The following is a 27,500-nucleotide window of genomic DNA, read 5'->3' as shown; positions in this document are numbered from 1 at the left end:
TTTTTCATGCTTGTTTGTTTGTTTGTTTGTTTGTTTTTCATGCTTGTTTGTTTGTTTGTTTGTTTTTCATCTGCTTCAGGCACGTCCACGCACGACGGCGTCGCCATTGCCCACGCAACGTTGAAATATCTCATCGACAAGGTGCATCCATTCCGTCCACTGGTGTACTGCGACTAATCACACTTCTACACACGCGCACTGCTTCTTTACCCCTCTGTCCTCACTCACAAACGCGACCATCTGCCTCTTGTGTGTGCGTGTGTGTGTGTGTGTGTGTGTGTGTGTGTGTGTGTGTGTGTGTGTGCGTGCGTGTTGTGATTTGACCCGCCACCAGCTGCGGTGCCTGTCGCTGTTTGTCACGCACTACCCGAGCTTGGCGGAGGTCACGGCGCTGTATCCGCAGCACGTCCTCTGCTCACACATGAGCTTCGTCGAGGTGCGACACCTAGTCTGCGTATGTGTGTGCTTTCTTGTATGTGTTCGTGTGTATTGCTGTTGCTTGTTGACGTGTGTCTCACCATGCCGTTGCGTCACTTTGCTCAACACAGCAACAAGACGACGACAAACAAGCCATGGCTGCCAACAGTGCTCTCAACAAGGGAGCTGGTGTCCATGACAACGGCGACAACGATGATGATGATGATGATGATGATGATGGTGATGATGATGATGTCGCAGCGTTGGAGATCATCACTGCTGGCGATACCAATGACACGACTGTGCGGGAGGGAGCCACAACACCGCCGCCACCATCAACATCCGTGCCCCCATCGGCACAGCCGCCACAGCGCGTTCTCTTCCTGCACCAGCTCGTCAAGGGCCTGGCGAAGAAAAGCTACGGCCTCAACGTCGCCCGCCTCGCTTGGTGCGTTGTGTATCTTGTGTGTGTGTGTGTGTGTGTGTGTGTGTGTGTCTTTTTGACTGCATGCGGCATTTGCGTGTGTGTGTACCTACGATCATTTACTCAATGCCACCAAACGCGGTGGTATTCGTTCACATTGCACGCTCGCGCACAAACTCAAGCTACCTCACGCAAGCACTCACGCAAGCACACGCCAACAACACTGCAACAACCACAACCCACCCGCCGCTCCTGTGCAACAGCTTGCCCGAGAGCGTGTTGGCGCGGGCCACGGAGAAGAGCCACGAGCTTGAGTGCGTCGTCCAGGCCAGACGGTAAGCAGCAGCAGCAGCAGCAGCAGTCGAGCGTGTTGTTTGCTCGTGCTGGTGTCATGAGGTCGTGCGTGCCTTTTGTGCTGGCCACCCTTTTGTCTTGTGCTGCTTGCTGTGCTTGTGTATTGTACTGCTGGTTGTGGGTGTGCCCTTGTGCTGCGTGTTGCGTGTTGTGATGACGACCACGGGAGAAGACTCACGCCGTTGTGTGCCCGTGTGTTGTGTGGTGCCTCTCACGGGTGCAGGCGAAGCGAGCAGCAGTCGAATATGGAGCTGTTTGCACAGGCGCTGCTGCAAACGGAGGATGCGCAGAGTGCCGTCAACCTGCTCTCCGCCATCCAGCACTACAAAGCATAGCCAACCCCACGCGCACATGCATTGGGGTGCTTGGTTTGAGTGCTTGGTTTGCTTGTGAGACGCGTCGCGGCTGACTTGACGACGCTGTCGTCACTGTTGCTGTTGCTGCTGCTGTCGATGTTGTTGGTGACGATGATGATGATGATGTGAAATAAACGAACGAACCCGAACCCGAAACCACGAGTCGAAACGCGAAAGAGGTGCAAGTGCGGCTGGGTGGATGAAGATGAGATGTGGTGAGGTGTAAGTTGGCGGCAGCAGTGGCTTTGGTTGGTGCGCGGTCACAGCGACACACTGCATACACGCCAACCCCACCACGCAACCGCGAGATCCGGAACCGCAGTGGGCGATGAGCGTTGGTTCTAGCGGTGCTGACTGTCCTAATGATGCTGGCCAAGTTCTATCCTATGGTTGTGGGAGGGAGCACGCGTGCTGGTTACAGCGCGTCAGCGACGAGGTCGTCTTGGAGGAGGAGGTTGTCGGCGTGGTGGTTGCGGGTCTCGCGGTGCTGTTGTAGGCCTTGGTACATGAGGTACAGCGTGGCCACCGCAAACCCAAGCGCCAGGAAGTCAACGATCAAGAAGATGTGCACACGCATCTCGAGCACAGTGTGGAAGGCGAGGGGAGGGACGCGACGGAACAGTCTGCAAAGCGTGCGTGCGTGCACACAAACACAAAAGAGCAACAACGACCGTTGTTGTGTGTGGTGTGTGTGTATGTGTGTGGAATTTATTTTCGCACAACAACAAGCAAGAAGCAAGCAAAGGAACAACCGACAAGCCAAAGCCAAGCACGCAGCGAGATGAGCGGTACAGCGGCATTGCTGTTGCAGCGGCAGCTGAAGGAGCTGCAGAAGAACCCCGTCGATGGGTTCAGCGCTGGCCTCAAAGACGACAACATCTTCCATTGGGAGGTATGTCCGTCTGCTGCTGCTGCTGTTACTTTGAATGTGTGTCGGTTGGATAGGCACGTGATGTGATGATGATGTGTGTCGCATCACATCACATCACATCAAGTCGCGTGTCCTCACTTCACCACCATCATCATGACATGCCTGCAGGTGATGATCATGCCACAGGAGGGCAGCCCATACAACGGGGCCATGTTCTGTGCAGAGCTTGTGTTTCCAAAGGACTACCCTTCCAACCCGCCAAAAATGCGCTTTGTCAAGGTATGTTACATGTCATGTGCGCGCGTGTGTATCTGTGTATGTGTCTGTGTGTGTCTGTGTGTGTCTGTGTGTGTCTGTGTGTGTCTGTGTGTGCACGTGCGTGTGTGTGTGTGTGTGTGCATGCGTGTATGTGTGTGTGTGCATGCGTACGTGTGTATGTGTGTATGTGTGTGTCTGTATCTTTCACGTGCGACATGTCAGCCTTAACCTTGACGTCAACACGCACGCGCATACATGCAATCTATGAAGGTCATTCCTTGGCACCCGAACGTGTACGAGGATGGACGCGTGTGCATCTCTATCCTGCATCCACCCGGCGATGATGAGTATGGTTATGAGGATGCCAGTGAACGCTGGCTTCCCGTGCACACCGTCACCACCATCCTTCTCTCCGTCACGTCCATGCTCGCGGACCCCAACGACGAGGTGTGGTCTTGTGTGTTTGTGTGTATGTGTCTGCCTGTCTGACTGTCTGCCTGTCTGACTGTGTGCGTGTGTCTGCCTGTCTGCCTGTTTGCCTGCCTGTGTGCCTCCCTTCCTTTCTGTCTTTGTGCATGTCTGTGTGTAAGTGCTGGCGTGCTTGTCTCTCTGCCTCCAGCTTTTCTCTGTTTCTTTCTCAACTTCTCCATCTTCGACTTGTGCGCGCGTGTCAAACACGTGCACCATATTTCTTCTCCCGCCTTCGTCGTGTAGTCCCCTGCAAACCTGGAGGCAGCAAAGGAATGGAGAGAAGACAAGGAAACGTTCAAAAAGAAGGTATGGGCAACGTGAACTTGCACGCATGTCGCAACACACGCACGCACGCAAATTATTGTGCACACAACGAATGTGTCCATGTGCAGACACAATTAACACACTCTCACCCCACACCTGCTGCCCCGCTTCCCCACACACATACACCACCACCAACAACAAATGCTCGCGTCACAGGTGCGGTCGTGCGTGCGACGAAGCCAAGAGGAGGCGTTCCTTTAGACGTTCAACCACACTTCCACACACAACACCTATTGCTCCAACACGCTCTTGTTCATGTTGCATGAAATGACACGTGCGATGTGCTGATGATGATTCAGGGCGTATTGTCTTGCCTGTCTGCTCTAATTTGTCACTTTCCATCCTCCTAATGCCAATCAGCAATGTGTATGCGTGTGTGTGTGTCTGTGTGTCTGTGTGTCTGTGTGTCTGTCTGTGTGTCTGACTGTGTGCTTGCTTGCCTGCCTGCCTGTACGTCATTCAATGTTGGTTTATCCCTTGCTCTCGTGTGTACACTTAAAGCCCGATTCCCCCTCGCCCCAATGTTGGCAACCAACAGCAAAGCAGCAACCATGCGCATGTGCATGTGGTGTGTGTGTGTGTGTGTGTGTTGCGCAGCAACTGTGTAACTGTTACTCCAAGCCAAGCACACCAACAACGAGAACAGCACACGCTAGCAGTGTGGCCTTGGTGCATCATGCGCCTGTGAACGACACGCGGATACTTCCATGATGAACAATAAGTGCTGCCACTACTGCTAATGTTCGCGCGCATCCACAAACTCAAGCTCATCGTCATCATCATCGTCATCATCATCATCATTGTCATCTTCATGATGCTGGGCCAGGTCGTCAAAGTCTTCTTCCTCGAACCGCTCAATCGGTTGAAAGTATGCATGCTGCTGTTCTTGTTGCTGTGACTGCTGTTGTCGTTGTTGCTGTGGTGGCTGTCGTTGCTGTCGTTGCTGTCGTTGCTGCGAATGCTGGTAGGGCGAGTGCGCAGCAGCCTGCCGCTGCCCCCTGTGCCCTCCCACAGCAGCGCTGCCGGCACCACGGCTCGTTGAGAGCGGCGCAGTGACAGCAGCACCCGGCTCGCGTGCCGCATACGGTCGCGCGTACGACGACGCTGGTGTCGACGATAACGACGACGACGACAACGACGATGTCAGCTGCATGCCGCGTGATGGTTCACCACGACCAAATCCACCAGCGTCGCCGCTGAAGCCCGATCCTCCTCCTCCTCCTCTCCCGGCAGCGCTGTCCGATGCTGCCGCTCGCCCCATGGCTGCATGCGTCGTGGTGCCTGTTGATGACGATGATGCTGACGCCGCCGTGGTCGCCCTTGTCGGGAGGGCGGCGTCGGGGCAGCGCACGAACGTATTCCACGTGCTGAGCCGCTGGCCAAGCGTCGAAGACTCCAGGGTGAGCACGGCGCTTCTAGAAAGCTGCATGCGCTGTTGCACGACGCCTTGCACGTACATGTACCCCATAACCAGGCCCGTGAAGTTGCACCAGAAGGAGGTGGTCGGGAGGAAGTGGGTGCAGATGAGCATGAGCGGCGGCAAGATTGTGGGCGGCATCTGTAGGCCGTACACGCTGATCACGGAGGAGCTGGTGGAGAAGCAATAGACGTAGATGACGGCCATGGTCAGCAGAGGGCTGGTCAGCCCGATGGTGCAGATGTTCCAGAAGGAGAAGTTGATGCCCACAATCAGGTACGCCAGCGCTGCGCCCATGCAATATGTCACGGCGACGACGGCTGTCATGGCCAGGAACATGTGTGCATACCGCACGCTGCCCATGGATGTCTCTAGCCGTGACGACACCATCAGCAACCCAATCATGTTCAGCACAAAGTGTATCAAGTTCCTGTGGATCACAGCATATGTGAACAGCCGATGGACTGGTGTCCGAGTGCGAGTGCGCGTTTGGGGGGGGAATGTGAGTGTGCGCGTAAATCTTGAGTGTACTCATGATCATGAACATGAGTGTGAGTGTGTGTGTGTGAGTGTGTGAGTGTGTGAGTGTGTGTGTGTGAGTGTGTGTGTGTGTGTGTGTGTGTGTGTGTGTGTGTGTGTGTGTGTGTGTGTGGTCAGCACGAGGTCTCCAGCCCGCATGCACATGTGTCTTGGTTCGTGCGAGCTGGCACTCCAGAACCAACACAACGCTCGAGGGCTCGACACTCACGTTGGAAATACATGATGGCCGTTGCTGGTTGGAGACACAGGGCTGGGATGACCTGTGGAAATGACGCACCGATGATGAATCCGAGCAGCTGAAACACCACAACCACCCGTGTCACCAGCGGCATCGCGCCAAACCCAGCCTGCACCATCCCCCGCATCTCCCACTGTCGATGCGTCAACCAATGTGTGGAGGTGTGTGTGAGGTGAGAGGCTGGCTGGTGGCTGGTGCTGATGATTTCGATGAAGTCGTCGTCCGCCACTTTCAGTGGACTGCAGATTATGGTGTCGGTTGCGCAAACGACTGCAACGGCTGTTGTGCGGCGGCGGGGAAGGACTCGCTTGCGCTGGCTGTGGGTGCAGGCGCAGGTGCAGTGGCACAAGGCATGCACCTGCTGTGACGCGTGGTGCCGGTGGTGCCGATGGTGGTGGCTGGGTCACCAGCGTACCCGCCACTTATCCTACCCGCACGGCTATGGCGAACAGGAGGAGTGCAGGTGCTCAGTGACGAGGTGCCTGGCACTTGTGCTGGCAGTCGTGGTCCTGCTTCCTGTCCTGCTGTTCGCTGTCCCGCACCTGGTGTTGCCGACACCTGGCGGCGGCGACGGTATTGGCGGCGACGGTATTGGCGGCGACGGTATTGGCGGCGACGGTATTGGCGGCGACGGTATTGGCGGCGACGGTATTGGCGGCGAAGGAATGACTCACATTAAGGGGCAGTACCAGCCTCAAGAGGATCAACCACAGGCTGACCTGTATCATAGCCAGGCCTTTCTGCGCAACACCCTACAAGCCGGATCATCCATTTTCTGCTCAAACACATCTGACGTCAACCATCGCCGATGCCAGTCAGTCGCTCATGTCCTCGTGTCTCGGCTTGACGTGTATGCGTGTGTGTGTGTGTGTGTGTGTGTGTGTGTGTGTGTCTGTCTGTCTGGGTGTGTGTCTGTGTGTGTCTCTATGTTTGTGAGTCTGGGTGCGCGTATGTATGTGTGAGTGTGCGTGCGTATGTATGTGTGTGCATGTGTGTCTGTGTCTGTGTATGTGAGTCTGAGTGCGCGTGTGTACGCGTGTCTGCGTGTAACGGTGGTCATGTTGCAACTCATGCCTGTTGTTTGATGTAATACCACTGCGAATGCACGCCATGGCAGCCTGCAGAACGTGTGCTATCGCACCACCAGCGACGGTGAGCAACAGTTTCTCTTCTTTCACGGACCGGATACAATCCTTGAAAACGTTCCTCAAGATCGGTAGGTTGCCTGCACGTGTGTACGTGCTGCACATTCGCAAGCACACACACATGTACAGACGGAAGCACACATGCAGACGCAAGCACAGTAATGAAGCGCTCTGCTCTGTGCCTGCCCCTGTTGGTTGCTGTCTGCCCCTGCTTATTGCTGCTTGCCTGACCAACCCCCTCTGCCTCTGCTGTCCATTGCTATTGAGCTTGACTCGTTGCACCCCACAACCCTGCACTCATACATTCATTCACAACAGATATAGCCCAGCCCTTGCATCGCTGTCATCTGTCATGGACCACAACGTGCAATTCTTCAACTACATTGACTTTCAAGGTAAACCTTCGAGGCGTCTCTCATAGGATCAGTCTACTTGTTTGCCCTCTTGTACTACTACCCACCTCCCCAGCGCCACATGTCGGCCATCGCAGCTCACGTGCTCGCTGTTCCACGCATCTTGCACTTTGCACCAGCGCGCAACTTTGAATTTGAGCACCACCACATATCCATGATCACCGAGCCGGCCCTCCTCTTTCGGTACGCTGGCGTCCGTGTCTGTGCGTGACTGCGTCTGTGTGTGTGTGTGTGTGTGTGTGTGTATTAGTGTGTGTGTATTAGTGTGTGTGTGTGTCTGTGTGTGCCTGTGTGTGTGTGTGTGTGTGTGTGTGTGTGTGTATGTGCCTGTGCACCTGTGGGCCTCTGTGTGTGTATGCCTCTGTGTGTGCCTCTGGTTCTGTGTGTGTAAACGCTGCTGCTACTAGTTCTTGGGTGTGCTGTGTTGTCCTGCTCTCACTCCCTTGTGTTCACACATGCACGCACATGCACGAACTCTTGCGCAGGCGATTCAAACCAGACAACATCATGCACGTGCTGCACGACGACCTGCTGCCTCTCTTCTTCACACTGCGCAGCGAGTTCGGTACGTGTCTCTGCAGTGCGCCACCTTGAAGCGCAGGCTTGCATGCATGCACGCTCATTGCATTCAAGACTGTGGTGCGCCGCTGTGGGTTTGCTCCCCCCCCCCGCCTCCTTCCACGCTCTACTGTTGTGACTGCAGGAACACAGCCTTTACCCTTGCCCATCCCTACCCTTCCCCCTTTCTCTCTCTCCCTCAGGTGCTGCTGCCGAAAACAGGGCGTTGCTCGTGTGTGCAGATGAGTTTTCCACGTCCCTCTCCACACAGCGCCTGTATGAGCTGTTGACACAGCGCGACATCCTCTACCTTCAACACCTTCAACAAGACCCAGCCCAGCTCACCTGCTTTAGGTCAGCGATAATAGTGATTTTGTGTGTGTGTGTGTGTGTACGTGTGTATGGGTGTGTGTGTGTGCGCGCGTGTGTGCGCGTGTGTGTATGCGTGTATGTGTGTGTGCGTGTATTGTATTGGCCGGGTTGTTTGTTAGTTTTCTTCATCGCGATAGATCCTTGTTTTACGTGCCTACTTTGTGACCCTCGCTGCTCCCCTTGATCTGGATGTTTGCTTGCCAAACATGATTCGCAGTTCCCTTCGCGTTGGCATCTCCAAGCGCACGTGAGTGTGCGCCTCCCACAATCGCTCTCTACCGCGTACAGACATGTACACGACACCGTGTACGCACGAACCTCAAAGAACGTTGTCTTGCTCAGTGTCTCCTCTGGCTAATCGGCACAAGCACACAGACCAAACTCCATCAACTTTACTCACACACCTGTGCTCACTATTTCCTCTTCCAAATACTCGCACTCGCTCTTCCCTCCGCCCCTCCACTCTTAAACAAATGCACACACGCACATACAACGGCAGTACGTGGTATGACTATGGCTTCGAGCATCCTCAAGGACCACTCCCGGTATTGGGTTTGAATGCGGTGGTTGCCAGGCACGTAGTGTGCTGGCAATCTACGCTGTCTCCTACGATGGCATGTGCGTGTGTCTGTGCTTGGCTGTCACACGCACGCGACTCAACTCCCTTGCGCACTGCCAATTCCTACATTCTCTGACACCGCCCTGTTTCGATTGTTGTTGCTGCTGTTGTTGTGTTCAGAGCAAAGACGTTGATGGCAGGGATTTGCGTGTGTTCGCCCGCTTCCTCATATCCAAGCTTGAGCAGCTTGCTCCTGCTGCTGCTTCTTCTTCTTCGCAAGTTTCTTCATCTTCTGTGTCACCGCCAGCCATCCGCCCACAGTCGCCTATTGCCGTGTTTTCGCGCACGCGAAATCGTTTCATCTTGAACGAGGTGTAACTTAGGATTGCGCGGTGTGCAGGTGTACAGCAATGCTTCACCCTGGCTCCCGCAAATTGTTTCTGTTGTATGCATGTGTGCTCTGATTGACTTGCTCGCATGTGCTTTGCACCGCTGCACCTGTGCAGGCGAAGCTGATCCGAACGCTGCGCGCGGCATTTCACGTGCCCGTCGTTGTTGTGCGCATGGAGACACATACTTTTGAGGAGCAAGTGGCCATTCTGTCCACCTGTCGTGCAGCCATTGGCATGCACGGCTCCATGATGATCATGGGAATGTTTCTTCCGCCAGGCGCGCTCCTTCTGGAGTTGTTTCCATTTGCAGTTCCGCCCGAACACTACACGCCATATCGCACCATGGCCCAGCTCCCAGGTACACATCGCTGCCTGTCTTGTTGATGATGCTATCTGTTTCGTTTCCATTCAAACCGTCAATGTGACTGTGACTGCTTCGTTTTGACGCTGGCTGTATTGGACTCACGTGCTCGATTGCTGCTCGCGTATGCTAACACACACGCACGCGCTTTCCCTCTCGCAAACATACGCTCACATGTGTGCACACATGCACCCTCTGATTCGCCCACTCTCGCGCTCTCGCCGTGCACCCCTCGTCCCAAGGCCTGGATCTGGTGTATGTGCATTGGGTCAACACGATTGAGGCCAACAGCGTTGCCCACCCCGATCGCCCGGCGCATCTCGGCGGCATTGCACACCTTCCGCCAAGCCAGCAGGAGGAGGTGAGGACCAAGGATTTACGGAGGAAGGGGGGGGGACGAGGGCTCGACGCTGTCCCCTTGCATGTATGCGTGGTTGTGTGTGTGTGTGTGTGTGTGTGTGTGTGTGTGTGTGTGTGTGTGTGTGTTTGTGTGTTCGTTTGTGTGTGTGTGTGTGTGTTGTTGAATGGGATTCAGGAATGAGAGCATGGGGTATTCTGTGACTGTGCTTGTGGGCGTGTTTGCCTCTGTCATGTTCGTCTTCTACGCCGGCCTTGCTTTGCTCACATGCAGACTTTCATGTGTCTTGCGCGTGTTGCGTAGATTCGTGAAACCATGTCGATTCCTCAGCACACGTGCTGCATGAACCCCTTTTGGCTGTATCGCATCTACCAGGACACCTTTGTAGACATCTATGTGCGTGTGTTGCTGGTGCATGTATTGCTGTATCACGCGCCCCCGCGCTCTTTGCCCTTTGCGTCGTTTATCTGGCCCTATTTTGTGTCTCGTGCCCCTGGCTATTCTTCGGTTGCTGTAGCCGAGTTGCATTTGTCTTAACTGGCTCACTGGCGTCGACCCTGTTGTGTTAACTGGTACGTTGTCCTGCACGTTGGTTGGCGCTGGCAGGATGTGATGCAGCTCCTGCAAGATCACATGCTGCCTCCACCCAGCGCGGGGCGGCCACTCGACACCGTTCGTCTCCTTGATGCACATCCACACCAGGTCGGTTGGTGGTGGTTATGGCATCAGTTGTGCTTGCAAGCAGTCGAAAAGCGGGCGCGGGGTGGGGTGTTTGGTGTGGTCTGGATTGCGTTGTCGAGGGCGGAACGAGAAACATTGGTTGGGCCGTCGGCTGCTTTCAGCTACAGTGGTGCTCACGCATTTGTGTTGTGCGCTTTTTTGTGGACGTGGGGGCAAATAGCCGCGTGATATTGCCTGTTCATTCGAGATGCTCCGCGTCGAACATAATGAACCCACTGAAGGTTGGCGAGCTGTGTGCTGTGTGTGTGCGTGCGCGTGCGCGTGCGTGTGCGTGTGCGTGTGCGTGCGTGCGTGCGTGTGTGTGTGTGTGTGTGTGTGCGTGTGTGTGTGTGTGTGTGTGTGTGTGCGTGCGCGCGTGTGTGTGTGTGTGTGCGTGCGTGTGTGTGTGTGTGTGTGTGTGTGTGTGCGTGGCGAGTTTTTGTGTGTGTGTGCGTGCGCGTGCGCGTGCGTGTGCGTGTGTGTGTGCTTGCGTGCGTGCGTGTGTGTGTGTGTGTGTGTGTGCGTGTGTGTGTGTGTGTGTGTGTGTGTGCGTGCGCGCGTGTGTGTGTGTGTGTGCGTGCGTGTGTGTGTGTGTGTGTGTGTGTGTGTCGTGTCGTGTGTGTGTGTGTGTGTGTGTGTGTGTGTGTGTGTGTGTGTGTGTGTGAAAACAAAAGGGGTATTGTATTGTGTCTCTTCGTCCTGCAGTGTTTCATGGTTGAAGTATTTTGCTTGACCTGGCTTGACTCCATGTTGATTCACACCCACACGTCATTCATGCACCGACCCTCTCCCCTCCACACACACAACCACACATACACATGCACATGCACGCCAGCCCTCGTGGTAGCGTGGACGCCGCCGATCAACGCGGATGACGTGCGTGTCAGCCACTATGAAGTGTGGGTGCAGGAGCTGCTGCGCGTCTTCCAGACATCAGGTCACTTTGCTCTGTTTCTGGCCTTTGCCTTTTGCATTTGCAGCTTTTACGGCTTGCTGGGTTCTTGTGATGGGTGTGCTCAGGCGTTGGCAAAGCAGCAGCCGTTCCTTTGTTGCTCACGCGCTTCGTCCTGTTTACGCATTGTGCAGACCCCTTTATTGCCATTGATGCAGCCGCTGTGTTGTCACTGCCAGCGCAGACGATATGGGTGCGGGCTGTGTCGGTGCACGGAACCCACAATGGCCCGTTCGCTCCTCCAATCACCTGCAGCCGGAGCGAGGCGTGACTTTCGCCGGTACAGCGCAGCTTTGTCCGTGTGTTTGGTCACACGAGCACACGCCCATGCAGGATAGTTACTCGGCCACTTGGTTATGATCCGAATAAATTAGGTTAACAAGTGGCTTGGTGCGTGGACCAGTGAACACCGTGGTGTGTGTATATTGGCTTTTCGACGATCAAAATCAGCAATCACCTGTATCAAATCGTCGTCCACGGCTGCTTTGTCTGTCAGCCTGGTCAGCTCAAGCCCAAGAAGCAAGAGGGGTCATACACGTGATGTAGCATTTCCCTCTCCAAACAAAAGATGTATTGTGTGTTATTGTTTCGTTTTTTTTTGTGTGTTATTTCTTTTTTTTTTTTTTTTTTTGGTTCCCAATGTTCAACACTGGTGTGGGACGTGTCACAGCAACCACACATCATGCCGCTGTTTATGTTCGTTTTCACAAGAAGACCAGGGGAAGGAGGGGAGGGGTGCGAGAGAGGGGAAACAAAAAACAACCAAACACAGCACAGGGATGACACGAAATATAAAGTCGAATGCACTGCAAATCAAAGGTGTCGTAGCAACAGTAACTAAGAAGCTTGACAAGCTCCACAATATGAACAACACTCCGACACTCACGCACATCACACATCACGCTGCTACATTGTGAGAGCCTGCATTGCCTGTGTGGCGGTTGCGGACAGGGGCCGGCGCCCGCCCGATGAGTGGCCAATGGCTGGAGGTCGCGGCTGTTGCGTGGACGATGATGCCGCTTGCTGCTGTTGTTGATGGGCGTCGGTCGGGCTGCAGGCACGAGCACACGTTGGCCGGTGTTAATGAATACGCTGCACCGCACACACAGTCGGGAGGAACAAGGAGAACGGCAAAAGGAGGCAGCTCCCAGAGAGAGGGAACTCATACACACAGACACAGATACACACACGCGCGGAAAACAAGCAGGGGCACAATCAAAGCAAAGAGACGCACAGACCCAGGACTCCCAAAACGACGCGTCTCAGACAACGCGCAGCACAAAGTGTCACCCACCGCTGGTATTTCACGCCATTGATCTTGGCAAACACGCGCTGAAGCACTTGCTCCCGCTGCTCCCACGTGAGGGTCTGGCACAGCACACACACACACACACACACACACACACACGACACAACAACCGAGGTCGAGTGGGGCTGAGGTGAGGCAGAAATGTATGTACACCAAAACGGGACAAGAACGCACACACACACACACACACACACACACACACACACACACACACACACACACACACACAATGAAGAGGGCCACACACCGTGACGTCAATTTCTGCAAAGTCTTCTGGCACGGACTGCTCGGCCTTTTCAAATTCCGCGGCAACAGAACCCGTGCTGTTGTGGTGCGTTGCAGTGGCAGCGAATAACAAAAGAAGATAGCAAAAACCAATCAACACAACGAAGGAGAATGGACGACAACACATGTCGTTCACTCGAACACACACACAGACACACAGACACAGACAGACACAGACTGACACAGACGTCTGCCATCGTCACTGACCCTTTGCCGAATGTGGCGACTTTTGGCAGCTGCCCCGTCCGGGCGCCAGCACGCATGTCCTGGTTGTACTTATCGCGCACATACTAACGATGGGCGGTATGGGGAGCGATGGGAGGGAGGGAGGAGGTTGAGGCGAAGCAGAGGAGAGAGGCAAGGGGAAGCATGCGCACAGGTGAGTTCATCATCATCATCATCACCATCATTACCAACACCACCCTCATCATCACCATCATCATCATCATCATCATCATCATCATCATCATCATCATCATCATCATCATCATCATCATCACCCACACACATGCACATGCTCACATGCATGCACACACACGCACACCTTGACGTATTCGGCGCGTGTGTCGACAATTTGTTGCCGGACGTAGCGCAGGGAATCAATGAAGAACTGCTCAACCTGCACCAACACACGAAGCAGCGGCATAGTGACGTGAGATGGAGAGGGGAAGAGAGAGAGGGAGAGATGGAGGGAGAGGAAGAAGAAGAAGAGACACACCAACGAACACACGCGCAAATGCACGCATGTCTCGCATGCAAGGTACAGACATGACTCAGACTGCTGTACCTCTGTTCGTTGCTTGAGCACATTGCGCGCGAGGTGACGAATGCGTTTCAACTCCGCAGTCTTCAGGGCCAGCGCTTGCTGCGTTGCCGCGAGCGTTTGCCTGCAACAGACACGAAGACATGAAGAGGAAGGATGCCAACACAGTCAAAGCAGGCAGAAGAGAGGGAACAAAATACTCGGATGTATGCACAGACACACACACGCACGCACACACGCACGCACGCACACACACGCACACACACACACACACACACACACACACACACACAGACACTCAAAGCAGCAGCACAGGCAATGGACCTGAGGTCCGCGGTTGCGTCAAGCGCCTCCTGCTCCATTTCGCGTTTTGTTCGCGCGTGCTCTTGCGTCATGGCCGTCAACTTCTCCTCCAACGCAAACACCTTCACACATTCACAGCACAAGGCAATAATAGTGGTGGGAAACGAGCCGTGGTGTAAGGGCCACTCACGGTATCAAAAATCACTTCAAGTGAGACACAGACACAGACACACGCACGGACAGATACACACGCACACACCTTTCGCTGGAGCTGGCGTGTCTTCTCCTTGTGTGCTGTGAGCGCCTCTGCTTGCTCCGTCACCAGGCCACTCTTTTCCTCAAGCTCAAGCTGAAGGTGCATGTCTTTGTCCTGCAGTGCTTGCACATCCTGCCGTTGCCGGTGCATGATTGCGCAATGAGGCGGAGGCCGAGTTTGGGTAAGTCAAATTGGAGACAGACAAACAGACAGGCAGAGAGACACATACACACAACACAACACACACACACACAACTCAACACACACGACACACACATACACACACACACGACACACACACACACGACACACACACACACACACGCACACACGACACAACATAACACACAACACAACACAACACGAACCTTTTTGAGTTTTGCGTTCTCGGTGAGGTGCAGCTTGATTTCCTCTGTCAAGCGCTCGTTCTCCTCAAACGTGTGGCGCGACGACACGCCGAGATTCCTGCACACACATACACACAGATACACACAAACAGACAGACGCACAGACAGACAGATACACACACACGCACACAAACGCAGACAGACACACACGCACACGTAAACATGAGGTCGAGAGTTGGGTGGTTCATGTGAGCGTAGCCTCAACACATGCAGTCTCTCACTACGAGCCACTGTGAGGATGCACAAGTAGCGAGGGCTTGTGCACACACATCGCACTTTATTGCCTCCTCGTGTGCCTTCTTGGCCAGCATGTTGAGTTGTCGTTCGGTCGTCTGTTGCAGCCGCGCCTGATGCAAGAACAAGCAGAGAGACGCAACAACAATGGAGGTTGTGATACATTGTCAACACACACGAGCGTGAGTTGGGACACATGTCACATGCTGTGATATCGAGCAGCGTATCAGGTCATACACATACAAACACATGCATGTATTCATGTGCACACGTGATGCTGCTGCTACATGGCATGTGCGCCCTGAAGCGGGCTGTGCTGTGTGGTACCTTCTCCTCGAAGAATTTCGTTTCCATTGCTTGCTTCTCCTTCTCAAACGCAGCCACTTGCTGCCTGTTCTTGTCCTGTGTTACGAACAGGCACACGCAACAACGGGTGAGTCCACATCACGTGTCCTCATGCAAACGTTCCATGCAAACGGAATGATGCGTGCCACCAAGTGCCAATTACATAGGCGACAACACCACACTAGCCATCAAAACTTAACGCAGCCACCCCCATGTTCGCCACCTCTCATCATCACCCTTTGTGCGCACCTGCAAGTCCAGCACTTCTCGCTCAATCTCCTCTCGTCTGTGCTTGAATTCGCGCAGCGAGAACAGCTCGCGTCGCGTGGCCTCCAGCTGCATGCACGCGAGATGTGCAGCGTGAAAACAGAGCAGGGTGCGTGGCACAAATAGCAGCACAGCTGGGCTGACTGGCAACGGCCTGAACAGAGAACAGAGGACAGACGGCAGACAAGATGTAACAAAAGCGACACACACACGCACACACGCACACACCCAGTTACAGACCTCGACTGTGCGGTCCTTGAGCTGCTGTTGGATTTCCATGACTTTGTTGTTGCAGTCGTCCTCCACAGCCTCAATCTCCTGTTGCGTTCTTCGACGCACCTGTTGCACCCCAGCATGCCAAGCCAGTCACTGCCTGTGTCAGCACATGCGTGACCGCGACAGACCAGCAGGGAGCCACACCAGTATCTGCTTCCGGCACACACACACACACACACACACACACACACACACACACACACACACACACACCTCTGCGACGTGGTCTTTGGCGGCCTTGAGCTCATCCTCGGCCTTGGCCAAATCGCGGCGAAGGAACGCAACAACCTCCATGGTGTCTCGTTCCATCTAGCAGACCATGCAAAGCAGGGGCAAAAAGGTGAGCACGCAAGCCAAAGCGACACGAATCACGCTGAAGTGGACGCATCGCCAGCGCAGAAGCTGTTCAACTCTTCATCCTTGCACACTCATGCACGCACACAAACAGACACACACACACACACACACAAACAGACACACACACACACACACACACACACACACACACACGCACACACGCCCTCGCACACAGACGCAGACACACCTCCTGCATTTTGTTCTCGAGGCCTGCGTTGGCTTGGATGAGGACTGATGCATTCTCGCGGTGGTCCTTGCGGGCCTTCTCGCTGATGGCAAAGCGAGTGGCCCACAGCTTCTCCTCATTCGTCATGATGTGCGGCGCTGGCTTTTCTTCTCCATCTCTGCTCGACAGGCAACACGCAGCGTCAAGGTTAAAATGAGTATGCGGCGTCGTGTGCAAGATCACTTTGGTGCACACACTCGACAGCTGATGGCTTCAGTCCGTTGCAAACATCCTCACAAGCACACCTGCACAAGCGTATCAGCACAAACCATTCAAAACAAATCACACAACCCTCCTCCTGCCTCTCTTCTTCTCACACACGCTCAGACCATTTATTCGCCCGTGAAACGAAAGGATACACTTACTTCTTGTCTGACTTGCTCTTCTTCTTCCCTTTGCCCTTGCCCTTCTTCGTGCTTGCCTTCTTCTTCGGTGGCATCGCCGCCTCTGTGTTGTTGTTGCTGGTGCTGTTGCTGGTGCTCCTGTGCTTGCTGTTGTGCTTGCCTCTTGCCTCTCCTCTGTCTGTTGTGCTGCTTGTCCTTGGCGACAGTGCCTGTGAATATTCACGAACATCTTCCGCCAATCGCCAACATCCATCTCCTCGTGTGTTACGCTGTGCTGCTGTCTTCCGTGCCATTATCCGTGCCGAGCGGAGCTGAGTTGCGCTGAGTGAACAGATACACCGACACCCCCCCCCCCCCGACAGACAGACGCCATGCCTGCAAAGCAGAAGGAGTAAGTGTGAGAGACGGTCAAAGAGAGGGATAAGGAGCGGCGTGCGTACACATGTGTATCGAAACCTTTGATGTGCGTGTGTGTGTGTGTGCTTGTTCGTGCCTGAGCGAGAGAAACAGTGTGTGTGCGTGGTGGGCGGGTTTGAAGTTTGTGCTCTGGCACGCTCATGCGACGCTCGCTGCCTCGCTTGCCTCGCTGCCTCGCTTGGATGGCTGCAGGGACCTGTTGAAGGTCGTGGACACGCACGGCGCGTGCTTCAGCCGCGAACTGGCGGCAGAGTGGAAAGTGCACCACGATGTCATTGTTGGCTTCATGAAGAGCATCCAGTCCTACGGCGACGTGCGTATTGCGGTGGCTGTGCTGTGTCGTGCTGCGTCGCGCGTCATGCGTTGTTACATGGCATGGCATGGTATAGCGGATGCCATGACGTGTCGGTGTCTTTGTCCTTTGTGCCACTCACTGTGCTGTGCGCGAACGTCTTACACCTCCGCTCACCGCGCATCTCTCTTCCTGTCACTCAACTGCATTTTTGGACTTGACACGCTGCAGATCCTGGAAACAAAGGAGAACAAGGTCGAGCGCTGGGAGGTGACTGCAGAAGGTACGCATGAACGTGTTCTTATCTTGACCTACGAATGTCTGACTATTCCTTGTTTTGTGTGCATCTTTCTTCCCTGTCCAGTCGCCTTCCTCCTTCATCTTTTCTCATGCCCTTGATGTGCTCGTATAACCCTTGCTTGCATTGCTTATCATGATTGATGCTCACATCCCCGCGGCGCAATCATGCCTGCTCTTCTTCTTTAGGCGCCAACGTCATTCTTCATGGCAGCCCGGAGGTGGCAGTCGCATCTCGCGCCACACCCGAGGGCCGTTCCCGCGACGAAATCTTCGTGAGTGTGGCTGTGGCTGTGGCTGTGGCTGTGGCTGTGTGTGTGTGTGTTGGGATATGAGCAAGGTGTCCTGGCTGAGGTTGGTTTGTTTTGCTGGTTGTCTGTGAGCGTGTCTGTGTACCGTTCCTTCCTGGTAACATACTCATCTCTGTGGAATACATGCTATGCGCCATTAAACACGTACTCATTGCTGTGCTGCGTGGCATGCCCTTCTTGCATGACAGGCGGAGGTTGGACAGATGGGCAACGTTGGTCTGGGCAAGGCCATCAAGCTCAAGTGGATCAAGACGGAGAAGAAAGGCGACCAGACCATCGTCACCCGCATCGTACGTCGCAGCGTGTGGTGATGTGCTGATGTGGTGATGTGCTGATGTGGTGATGTGGTGTGTGCCAGAGCGCAGACGCCTTGTCTTGGCGGTGTTTCTTCTGCATTATAGCCCTGACACGTGCAACGCCACGACGCCACGATACCACGTGTTGCTTGCATGCATCAGGCGGAGGACTTGAAGGACACGGTGAAGGAGCAGCTGCAGGCGATCCAGGCGGACGACGCGGACATGCTGAAGAACACAGCCGTCCTCAAGGACCTCAAGAAGCGCAAGCTCATCGAGAAGAAGTACGCACACTGCAACGACCGCCACCATCACACCTGCTCTCACATGTAGCACGCCGCCAGCACACGACACACACACACACACGCACACACACGCACACATGCACACACGCACACACACACACACACACACACACACGCACACGCGCGCACACACGCACACACGCACACACACACACACGCACACACAGTGAGCACGTTCCTGACGAACAAGTCGAGTGCACACACAAGCATTCATGTGCCCATATGACCGCTCACGCATTGCTGTTCACGTGCGTGCGAATGTGTGTGCGAATGTGTGTTGTGATGATACTGTGCCAACTGCAGGCAGTTTACGACGTACGCAATCTCCAAGGGCCGCGAATTCTCCCTCACCCTCGAGAAGAGGGAGGCAGGTGTGCTGCTAGCGCTTGTGTGTGTGTGTGTGTGTGTGTGTGTGTGTGTGTGTGTGAACGTGTGTGAACGTGTGTGTGTGTGTGGATGGTCTGTGTACCCTTTGTTTGCTACTTTACGTTGCGAGTCCGTTCGCTGCCCGCACCCTCACCCCTCTCCTCACGCTCCGATCACCACCACCACCACGCCTCCCCTCACGCTGCGGGCAGACCTGACGCCGGAGATGCTGGCCGACGGGTCGTGGCAGACGACCAAGTTCAAGCAGTTCAACCTGCAGGCACTGGGCACGCCCGTCAACTATGCTGCGCTGCACCCGCTGATGAAGGTCCGCACGGAGTACCGCCAGATTTTCCTCGAGATGGGATTCGAGGAGATGCCCACCAGCCGCTTCGTCGAGAGGTCAGCCCTCCCGTGCCAATTGAGCATAGCGGGGGTGGTGGTGGTGGCATTGGTGGTGGCATTGGTGGTGGTGGCATTGGTGGTGGTGGCATTGGTGGTGGTGGCATTGGTGGTGGTGGCATTGGTGGTGGTGGCATTGGTGGTGGTGATAGTGGTGGTGGTGATGCGTGGCTTGTGTTGCAGCAGTGGTGGAGTTTGCTGGCATTGTCATTGCATTGACGGCCCTTGTACCTGTCGTGCAGCTCACATACGCATGCCGTCATACGCATGTGCTTCATGTGTATGTGTGATTGCTTGTGTATGTATGTGTGTATGTCCACGTCAGCGCCTTCTGGAACTTCGATGCGCTGTTCCAGCCGCAGCAGCACCCGGCCCGCGATGCACACGACACCTTCTTCATGAGTCGTGAGTATGCATACACATGCACGCACATTCCTGTGCAGTTGGTGCTGTCATGCTTGCCATGCTTGCCATGCTTGTGCAACTCACACCACCGCAACAGCCTAGACGGGACCATGCGCAAAACAGCAGTCGCACACACACACATACACACACACACACACACACACACACACACACACACACACACACGCACACACACACACACACACTCACGTACGTTCGTTATCACGCTGACGTACCCACCTCCCACCTACGTGCGTGTTGCAGTTCCCGAGAAGTCGACCGACTTTCCCCCAGAGTATCTTGAGCGCGTGAAGCAGACGCACGAGAACGGCGGCGGCTATGGCAGCCAGGGGTGCGCTCACAACCATCATCATCATGACGACACACAGTGGGAGGGAGGGAGGGAGGGAGGGAGGCTGTTCGTTGGTGGAGGTGGAGTTGTACAGACGTTTCTTGTTGTTGGCACGGGCGCTTGCTATTGGTGAACGCAGTGTTGCGCGCTTATGTGCGGCCACCCTTTGTCTACCGCTCAACCTTTTCATTTCATGCGTGTGTACACGTGTGTGTGTCGATTTCAGGTATGAGTACGACTGGAAGCTTGAGGAGGCGCAGAAGAACATCCTGCGCACGCACACGACGGCCGTTAGCGCTCGCATGCTGTACAAACTCGCACAGAACGTACGTCGCAGTAGTGTGAGGCAGCTGGTCTAACGCGTGCAGCTTGTAATTAGGCTGATGCCCCCGCATACACTCGTTTCTCGTGTTAGTTTTGCATGGCGATGTGCGATTTGTCTCGGTTTTTATCAACTCACTCACCCACACACATAACACACACACACACACACACACACACACCCCACCCACCCACACGCACACACACACGCACACACACACACACACACGCACACGACACATGTTTGTTGGTGTGGGAGCAGAAGCCGTTCAAGCCCGTGAAGTACTTCTCGATTGACCGCGTGTTCCGCAACGAAACGCTCGACGCCACACATCTCGCCGAGTTCCACCAGGTCCGTGCACAAGCACATACCCACACACACACACACACCCCGCACACACATACACACCCGCACATACACACCCGCACATACCCACACACACACACACACACCGCACACACACACACACACACATACACACACACACACACTCTCTCTCACGCACCCTGCCACCCCGACTCCCCCGCTCATTACCCTTTAACCAAACCCGCCTGTGACCTGTGCAGATTGAGGGCGTGATTGCGGATTACAACCTGACGCTCGGGGATCTCATTGGGACGCTGGAGTCGTTCTTCAAGCGGCTTGGCATTGAGGACCTTCGCTTCAAGCCGGCGTACAACCCGTACACGGAGCCCTCCATGGAGGTCTTCTCCTACCACAAGGGGCTCGACAAGGTCGTCGAGATTGGCAACTCAGGTCCGTTGCGCATGCGTGTATGTAAAGTGTGTGGGCGTGTGTGTGCGTGTGTAATGTGCGTGTGCGTGCACCGTGTGTAATGTGCGTGTGCGTGTGTGAGTGCGTGTGTGCGTGCGTGCATGCGTGTGTGTGTGAGTGCGTGTTTGGTCTGTGGTGCATTGGGAGCGCCGTCCTTCCCTTTTGCATCACTTCACATGGGCATCTCATTGAACTACTCCCGCCACCACGCGTTGCAGGCATTTTCCGACCGGAGATGCTGCGGCCGATGGGCCTGCCGGAGGACGTCGTCGTCATCGCGTGGGGTCTCTCCCTCGAGCGGTCAGTCGTCCACAACACGCACACGCAGACACACAAAGACACACACACACACGCACACAGACACAGATACGCACACAGACACACACAGACACACACACACACAGACAGAGACAGAAACACATATGTACACACATCTTCAACTGCTCATGTGGCGCGTGGCTGTGCGTGTGCAGGCCCACGATGATCAAGTACGGGTACTCCAACATCCGCGACCTCATTGGCCCAAAGGTGTGAATTATGATACTCCCGTCTGTACCCGACAAGCCACAAGCCACTGTCGTGTGCCATGTGCACGCTTGAGATCACACGCGCGTGCGCGTGCCCCTTTGCGTCCTCGATTGTGTTCTTGTCCACCACTACCAAGTGCTCACATGCTCACATCATGTGCATCTGCCCTCTATTTCTCCCTCGTCGTTGGTTCATGACATCATCAGGTCAACCTCCTCGCTGCAAAGGAGAAGCCAATCGTGCGCATCTGAGCGCCCCCCCCCTCCGTTGCCCTGTTGGCGATGATGGGTGGTGTTTGCTGCTCGCGTTGCTCTTGCCATCATTGTCATCGTTGCAATCGTTTCCATTGTTTCCGTTCTTCACCGTCGTAGTTTCCCCCCTCTGCCCCCTTTGTTCTTGTGCATGTGTGTGTATGTGTGTCTGGTCTTGCTGCACAGTTCTTCTTAGCTACACGTGCAAATGTGAGTGCGAGTCTCTTCGTCTAGTTGGTTGGTTTGTCTTTAAACACACCGTTGAACAGCGGGTCAACAACCATCCTAGCGTGAATGAACATCCTAGCGTGGGCGAAGCCCACATGGATACAGACAGGGACAAGCAACACACACACGCACACACACACACACACACACACGCACACACACACACACACACACACACACACACACACACACACACACACAGGCTTTGCAGATTACAACTCCCCATGCTGCTGGTGCTGCTGCCTGGGCTTGCTTGCCTTGCGCTGTGGTTTGCGCAGGACGAATATGGGCTCATACGAGCGACGGAAGTCTGCTGGCGCCGTGAGCCGGGCCGGGTCCCATCCAATGATGTCCACAATCTCCCACTGCTCAAGCATGGTCGGCAGACGCAGCTCGCCGTACCTGGTGGCGGTGGCGGTGGTTGTTAAGGTTGGTGAGTTGGTTGGAGATGGGTGGGTGAAGGACGCGGAGGCAGCCAGATACAAATACACGGCCCGCGGGCGATCGCACACACACAGTAAAACACACAGTAACTCACACCACACACACACACACACACACACACACACACACACACACACACACACACACACACACACACACACACACACACACACACACACACACACACACACACACACACACGCACATACACGCACACACACACACACGCACACACAGTAATGCACACATACACACACAGTAACACACACACACACACACACACACACACACACACACACACACACACACACACAGAACGTTGGCCGTACCTGCGATGCAGGTTGTAGACGGTGACGTCTGGGCCAATGGGGACGGCAAAGAACATAAGGCCACCAGGCTTGAGCAAGCACCGCGAAATCTTCATGGCCTTGATGTCGCCAAAGGGGTCCTTGGGATCGCCGTAACGGCCCAGTCCGTCGTGATCAAAGCTCGACGTGCTGACGGCGATATCAAACTGCGGCCAGCGGCGGCGGCTCTGCTTCTGCTTGTGCTTGTGCGTCTGCCCATCCCCCTTACCCACTGACGCTGTTTCTGTTGATGTGCTTGCGCCGAGCTGGTGTGGCTGGACGGTGGCGAGGCGATCGTCGTCATAGGTGAGCTGGTTGTATTCGATGGTTGTCACATGGTCGACGCCTGCAGCAAGGAGCATGGCCTCGTACCACGGCGAGGTTGCACCCCACACAACGGCGGAGGAGGCCGCTGGAAGCTGCCCTTGAGGAAGGAGATGCCGCTGCATAGATTCGATGAACCACTGTTGGATGTGGCTAAGTGGCCCTTGTGAGGGTTTGCCTTCAAGCAGGCCACGTGCCGCCTGTACCATGCGCTCGATGGCCTTGCCAGAGAACTTGTAGTGGGTTCCTTGGCCCTTGTTGGTGTCGTCCACGACGTACACCTCCACGGGCGTGGTGCCGTTGTGTGAGAAGGCGACGCGGTCTTCCTCGCTCAGCTGCATCTCCACTGGAAAAGGACCCGGTCGCTCCCGTGTGAAGTTGGCCAAGAGCTCCCGGCACGCGCAGCGGCGCAGCCAAGACGGCGCCAGGCTACCACCTGCTGCTGCTGCTGCTGCTGCTGTTGTTGGAATCCCCCATGAAGTGGGCTGCACGTGCATATCAGTGTTAGCGCGACCACTGCTGCTGCCGCTGCTGCTGACGCCACTGACGCCGCAGCACCCCACCACCACCATCACCATCACAACCACCAGCACAACCGCCACGGCGCCACCACCGGGCATTGTTTGCGGTGATGAGCACGAGCAAGCCGCTTCGAAGCGACAGAGTCGAGGGGAACTTGGTGAGTGTGGGGACCGATGTTGTTGTTGTGCCACGACTTGCTTCTTCTTTGGTTGCGGTTGTGGTGTTGGTCGTGGTGCTGTCCTGCGGGCGAAAACAATTGCACTCAATCGCCACCACCCTATCTCGTTTGTGTGTGTTTGTTTGTTTGTTTGTTGCGCATTCATCATTGCATTCACACACACATTCCTCTGTCAAAGCAGCAACCAGCCACCCCAACGCATCACCGTCGTCGTCATCGTCGTCGTCGTCCTTCACCAGCCAGCCGAGGTTGCTTGTCGCCAGCACGCCTGCACAACGATGCCTCCCGCAAAACGAGGAAAGGCCTCAACAAAGGCCCCAGCGGTGAGCCTGGGTGTGTGTGTGTGTGTGTGTGTGTGTGTGTTGTGTGTGTGTGTGGTGTGTGGATGTATGTTGTATCTGCGCTGTGTTTGGTGGTGTGGTCGGTTCCTCACGCCTTCCTTCGTGTGCCTGCCTGGTGTTGCCCCGCGTCCTCCAACTGCTCCCAGACCACCGTCCCAAAAACGTGAGTTCAGCGTTTGTTATGCTTGTGTTGCTGCCTTTGTTTGGCCGGGGTTGGTTTTGCCAGAAGCAAACCATCTGCGCGCGCACAGCCATGTTCCTCTCTGACTCAGATTGTGCCACGGCGTGTATGCATGGCTCTGTGCTGTAGGCCAACACCTGCACCAAAGTCCCGCAAGAAGGCCGCCTCAGGCGAGAAGAAGACCAAGGAACTGGAACGCAACAGGTCAGCTTGCGTGCCCACATGTGCTGGATGCACCTTTGCCCTGCATTGTGTCCATGCTCCATGCTCCATGCTCCATGCTCCATGCTCCGTGCTCTTTCTTTCTTTGTGTGTGCGTGTGTGTGTGTGTGTGTGCGTGTGTGTGTGTCGGTGATACATGTGCTGCGCATAATCTTTGGTGTTGGTTCTTCTGTGGCCATTCAGTCTCATCTGCTTTTGCCTGATTTAACCTACGGGATCTCCCAACATCAATCCACACCATCAACAGAGCTGCCGCCACCCGCTGCCGCGAGCGCAAGAAGCAACGCAAACAGCATCTGCAGCAGCGTGAAAATGCCCTCGTGCAAGAGAACAAACAAGCCCTGGTACGTGCGTGCGTGTGCGTGTGTGTGCGTGCGTGTGCGTGTGTGCGCGTGCGTGTGCGTGTGTGTGCGTGTGTGTGCGTGTGTGTGCGTGTGTGTGCGTGTGCGTGCGTGTGTGTGCGTGTGTGTGCGTGTGTGCGCGCGTGTGTGTGTTTGAGCCGTTGTGTGTGTATGTGTGTGTATGTGTGTGTTGTCTTGTCTCTGACCGTGCCGCTCTCTCCCCCCTGCCTTTTCCCTTCTCCCTTCCCCCCCTTCTGCTTCCCTTTTCTGCATCCCCTCTCCCGCTTCTCCCCTCCCGCTTCTCTCTTCCTCATCGATGCGCACCGTCCTTCGCGTTTGTGCTTCGTTGTAGGAGGAAATGAAGCGGTTGCGAGAGGAAATTGCTTCGCTCAAGAGCGTGCTGCGAGAACGCCGGGTACGTTCCATGACACCTCAGCAGTGTGAGAAGGGTTTGGGTGCGTGCCGTTGCGTCGACTACCACCGGCACCACCACCGCCACAACCACAGCCGCCGCCACCACTTCACCTCCCTCCATACGTGCACGCTGTGCAACCCCCCTCCCCCTTTTCTTACCCCTTTGCTCCCCAACCGCACCTCAAACAAACAAACAAACAAACACCATCTTGCAGGGCCAAGATTTTATTGCGCGGATGGGGCTGTCGGAGTACTCGGAAGAAACGTTTGACATCAACACGTTGTTCAGCGCAACACAGCAGGCCACACAGGAAGTGCCGGCCTCACCTGCTTCATCGGTCACCACCACTTCCCCAACGAACAACACAACAGCAACGACAACGACAGCGACAATGCAAGCAACAGCGACGGCTGCGGGGCCGGCGCTTGGAATGCCTCCAGCAGCGGTCAACGGTACCACGCCATCGTATCAAATGCCCGCTGACGCAGCACTCTCCCAGGGCCTTCCCTCAGTTCCCACAGACAACCAGTTCAACGGCCTCAACTACTCTGGCTGATAAATGTTGATTGGAGTGTCATGTTGTGCTTTGTTTGCTTGTTGTAAAGTGTAACCTATCGCAAGCATTGATGGTGTTGACTGTGTTCACTTGTGTGCGTTAACTTGTGTGCGTGTGTGCAGCGCGGTTGAGCGCTGTTGTTATCCCCGCCGTCCATGTCCAACCAGACCTGATGATGATGATGATGATGCTGTTACCTGCACCAGCCCAGTTGCTCTTTCCCCTGTTTTGTTCATTACCTGTCGCACGTCGCTTGGTCAAGTGAAATGAGGGAGGGAATTGAGGTGTGCGGAGGCGTGTCACGGTGTGCCTGTGTTCTCCTTCTTCTCACTCTTGGCTAATCCCTCGACATCCCTTTCGTTCTTCCAACCAACATGCACGCCCACGACGTGTGTGTTGCCTTGTCGCATATCCATTACAATACAGTCAGCAAAGACCGTCTCCTCCTCCCACGACACCCATCCAGACACACACACACACACTCTCTCTCTCCCCTCTGTCAAGTACTGCCACACAGCAAGCTACGAAAGGAAGACCCAGCTGACAGCAAGCAAGAGCACGAGAGCAAAGCCAACCACTCAAGCAGACAAACAAGCAGCTGCTTCCGCTTCCCGAGCGCAAATCCACACACGATCGCCACCACCGCATCGCTCACAGCAGCATGAGATTTTCCATGGAAGATTTAGGTGAAACGCCCATTTCCCGGAGGCAGTGCCACGCCATCAACCAGTGCGCGAGTTGCTTCGCCTTGCCTTGCTGTGTCTTACCGTGCCTCGACTTGCTTCATGTTGTCGCCATCGTCGCCCGTCAACGCTTCACTTACATTGCTTGGCTTTGCCGCAACTGTTGATTGCAGCAGCAAAGCAAGAGACAAGGAAGCAAAGAAGCAAGAGGAGGAGCAAGCACCACCATGGCCTTCTTGTGGTCTGCCAGTGATGCAAGCGGACCCCTGGTTCCTTCATCAAAGTCCGACTATCGCCCCATCAAGGTGTGATTCCCTTGATTGCTTTGCTTCTCTTTCGAACAGCGGCACTCACCTGTATCGCTGCACTTTCATTTCCACAACGCAAACGAACTGCCACACTCACGCACACGCGCACTCACACGCACACACACACACACACACACACACCCACCACCACACACACCCACACACACACTCACCACACACACACACACACACACACACACACACACACACACACACACAC

General features: G+C 55.1%; 8 protein-coding genes across 8 annotated transcripts in view; 5 read left to right on the top strand and 3 right to left on the bottom strand.

Annotated features, from left to right (window-relative positions):
- PTSG_12896 (uncharacterized protein) overlaps positions 1 to 1,705 on the top strand; it is a 9,412-nt gene extending 7,707 nt beyond the window's left edge. Inside the window, exons 25-29 of the mRNA XM_004989867.1 lie at positions 80 to 141; positions 335 to 436; positions 549 to 865; positions 1,105 to 1,176; positions 1,419 to 1,705. Of these exons, the coding sequence (XP_004989924.1) occupies positions 80 to 141; positions 335 to 436; positions 549 to 865; positions 1,105 to 1,176; positions 1,419 to 1,530 (665 nt within the window). The 3' untranslated portion in view covers positions 1,531 to 1,705. The remainder of the gene's footprint in view (positions 1 to 79; positions 142 to 334; positions 437 to 548; positions 866 to 1,104; positions 1,177 to 1,418) is intronic.
- A 506-nt stretch (positions 1,706 to 2,211) lies between these two features.
- PTSG_12895 (ubiquitin carrier protein) lies at positions 2,212 to 3,876 on the top strand. Its single transcript, XM_004989866.1, has 5 exons — positions 2,212 to 2,443; positions 2,591 to 2,701; positions 2,951 to 3,127; positions 3,395 to 3,457; positions 3,632 to 3,876. Exons 1-5 carry the CDS (start codon positions 2,333 to 2,335, stop codon positions 3,674 to 3,676), a joined length of 507 nt encoding a protein of 168 aa, XP_004989923.1. The 5' UTR covers positions 2,212 to 2,332; the 3' UTR covers positions 3,677 to 3,876.
- A 45-nt stretch (positions 3,877 to 3,921) lies between these two features.
- On the bottom strand, positions 3,922 to 5,906 carry PTSG_09492 (uncharacterized protein). The gene is made up of 2 exons (XM_004989865.1): positions 5,641 to 5,906; positions 3,922 to 5,356 (listed from the first exon to the last, which is right to left on the bottom strand). Exons 1-2 carry the CDS (start codon positions 5,795 to 5,797, stop codon positions 4,212 to 4,214), a joined length of 1,302 nt encoding a protein of 433 aa, XP_004989922.1. The 5' UTR covers positions 5,798 to 5,906; the 3' UTR covers positions 3,922 to 4,211.
- On the top strand, positions 5,880 to 11,890 carry PTSG_12894 (uncharacterized protein; the record flags this gene model as incomplete). Its single annotated transcript, XM_004989864.1, has 16 exons — positions 5,880 to 6,484; positions 6,788 to 6,886; positions 7,134 to 7,210; positions 7,348 to 7,411; positions 7,714 to 7,793; positions 7,990 to 8,140; positions 8,376 to 8,405; positions 8,658 to 8,703; positions 8,898 to 9,089; positions 9,224 to 9,467; positions 9,713 to 9,831; positions 10,132 to 10,224; positions 10,435 to 10,530; positions 10,730 to 10,790; positions 11,384 to 11,485; positions 11,635 to 11,890. 16 exons carry the CDS (start codon positions 5,880 to 5,882, stop codon positions 11,769 to 11,771), a joined length of 2,196 nt encoding a protein of 731 aa, XP_004989921.1. The 3' UTR covers positions 11,772 to 11,890.
- A 288-nt stretch (positions 11,891 to 12,178) lies between these two features.
- On the bottom strand, positions 12,179 to 17,064 carry PTSG_09489 (uncharacterized protein). The gene is made up of 16 exons (XM_004989863.1): positions 16,894 to 17,064; positions 16,490 to 16,646; positions 16,159 to 16,254; positions 15,910 to 16,008; positions 15,652 to 15,738; positions 15,385 to 15,459; positions 15,100 to 15,170; positions 14,785 to 14,881; positions 14,420 to 14,548; positions 14,182 to 14,282; positions 13,882 to 13,981; positions 13,639 to 13,713; positions 13,302 to 13,384; positions 13,057 to 13,132; positions 12,795 to 12,868; positions 12,179 to 12,551 (listed from the first exon to the last, which is right to left on the bottom strand). The coding sequence occupies exons 1-16, from the start codon at positions 16,965 to 16,967 to the stop codon at positions 12,407 to 12,409; spliced, it is 1,539 nt and encodes a 512-aa protein (XP_004989920.1). The 5' UTR covers positions 16,968 to 17,064; the 3' UTR covers positions 12,179 to 12,406.
- Positions 17,065 to 17,094: 30 nt separating this feature from the next.
- PTSG_09488 (phenylalanyl-tRNA synthetase subunit alpha) lies at positions 17,095 to 22,503 on the top strand. Its single transcript, XM_004989862.1, has 16 exons — positions 17,095 to 17,263; positions 17,482 to 17,602; positions 17,813 to 17,864; positions 18,068 to 18,153; positions 18,378 to 18,479; positions 18,648 to 18,769; positions 19,094 to 19,161; positions 19,369 to 19,558; positions 19,884 to 19,963; positions 20,228 to 20,315; positions 20,542 to 20,641; positions 20,899 to 20,988; positions 21,204 to 21,393; positions 21,630 to 21,711; positions 21,885 to 21,939; positions 22,146 to 22,503. The coding sequence occupies exons 1-16, from the start codon at positions 17,244 to 17,246 to the stop codon at positions 22,188 to 22,190; spliced, it is 1,491 nt and encodes a 496-aa protein (XP_004989919.1). The 5' UTR covers positions 17,095 to 17,243; the 3' UTR covers positions 22,191 to 22,503.
- Positions 22,504 to 22,599: 96 nt separating this feature from the next.
- Positions 22,600 to 24,288, bottom strand: PTSG_09487 (uncharacterized protein). Its single transcript, XM_004989861.1, has 2 exons — positions 23,192 to 24,288; positions 22,600 to 22,820 (listed from the first exon to the last, which is right to left on the bottom strand). Exons 1-2 carry the CDS (start codon positions 24,151 to 24,153, stop codon positions 22,631 to 22,633), a joined length of 1,152 nt encoding a protein of 383 aa, XP_004989918.1. The 5' UTR covers positions 24,154 to 24,288; the 3' UTR covers positions 22,600 to 22,630.
- Positions 24,289 to 24,375: 87 nt separating this feature from the next.
- PTSG_09486 (uncharacterized protein) lies at positions 24,376 to 26,736 on the top strand. The gene is made up of 6 exons (XM_004989860.1): positions 24,376 to 24,556; positions 24,721 to 24,737; positions 24,885 to 24,959; positions 25,225 to 25,321; positions 25,671 to 25,733; positions 25,948 to 26,736. The coding sequence occupies exons 1-6, from the start codon at positions 24,512 to 24,514 to the stop codon at positions 26,287 to 26,289; spliced, it is 639 nt and encodes a 212-aa protein (XP_004989917.1). The 5' UTR covers positions 24,376 to 24,511; the 3' UTR covers positions 26,290 to 26,736.
- Positions 26,737 to 27,500: the final 764 nt, after the last annotated feature.

The sequence above is a fragment of the Salpingoeca rosetta genome (assembly GCF_000188695.1).
Source record: "Salpingoeca rosetta unplaced genomic scaffold supercont1.26, whole genome shotgun sequence".
NCBI classification, from domain to species: Eukaryota; class Choanoflagellata; order Craspedida; family Salpingoecidae; genus Salpingoeca; species Salpingoeca rosetta.
Note: the sequence above shows the minus strand (reverse complement) of the source record. Positions and strands in the feature narration are given on the sequence as shown.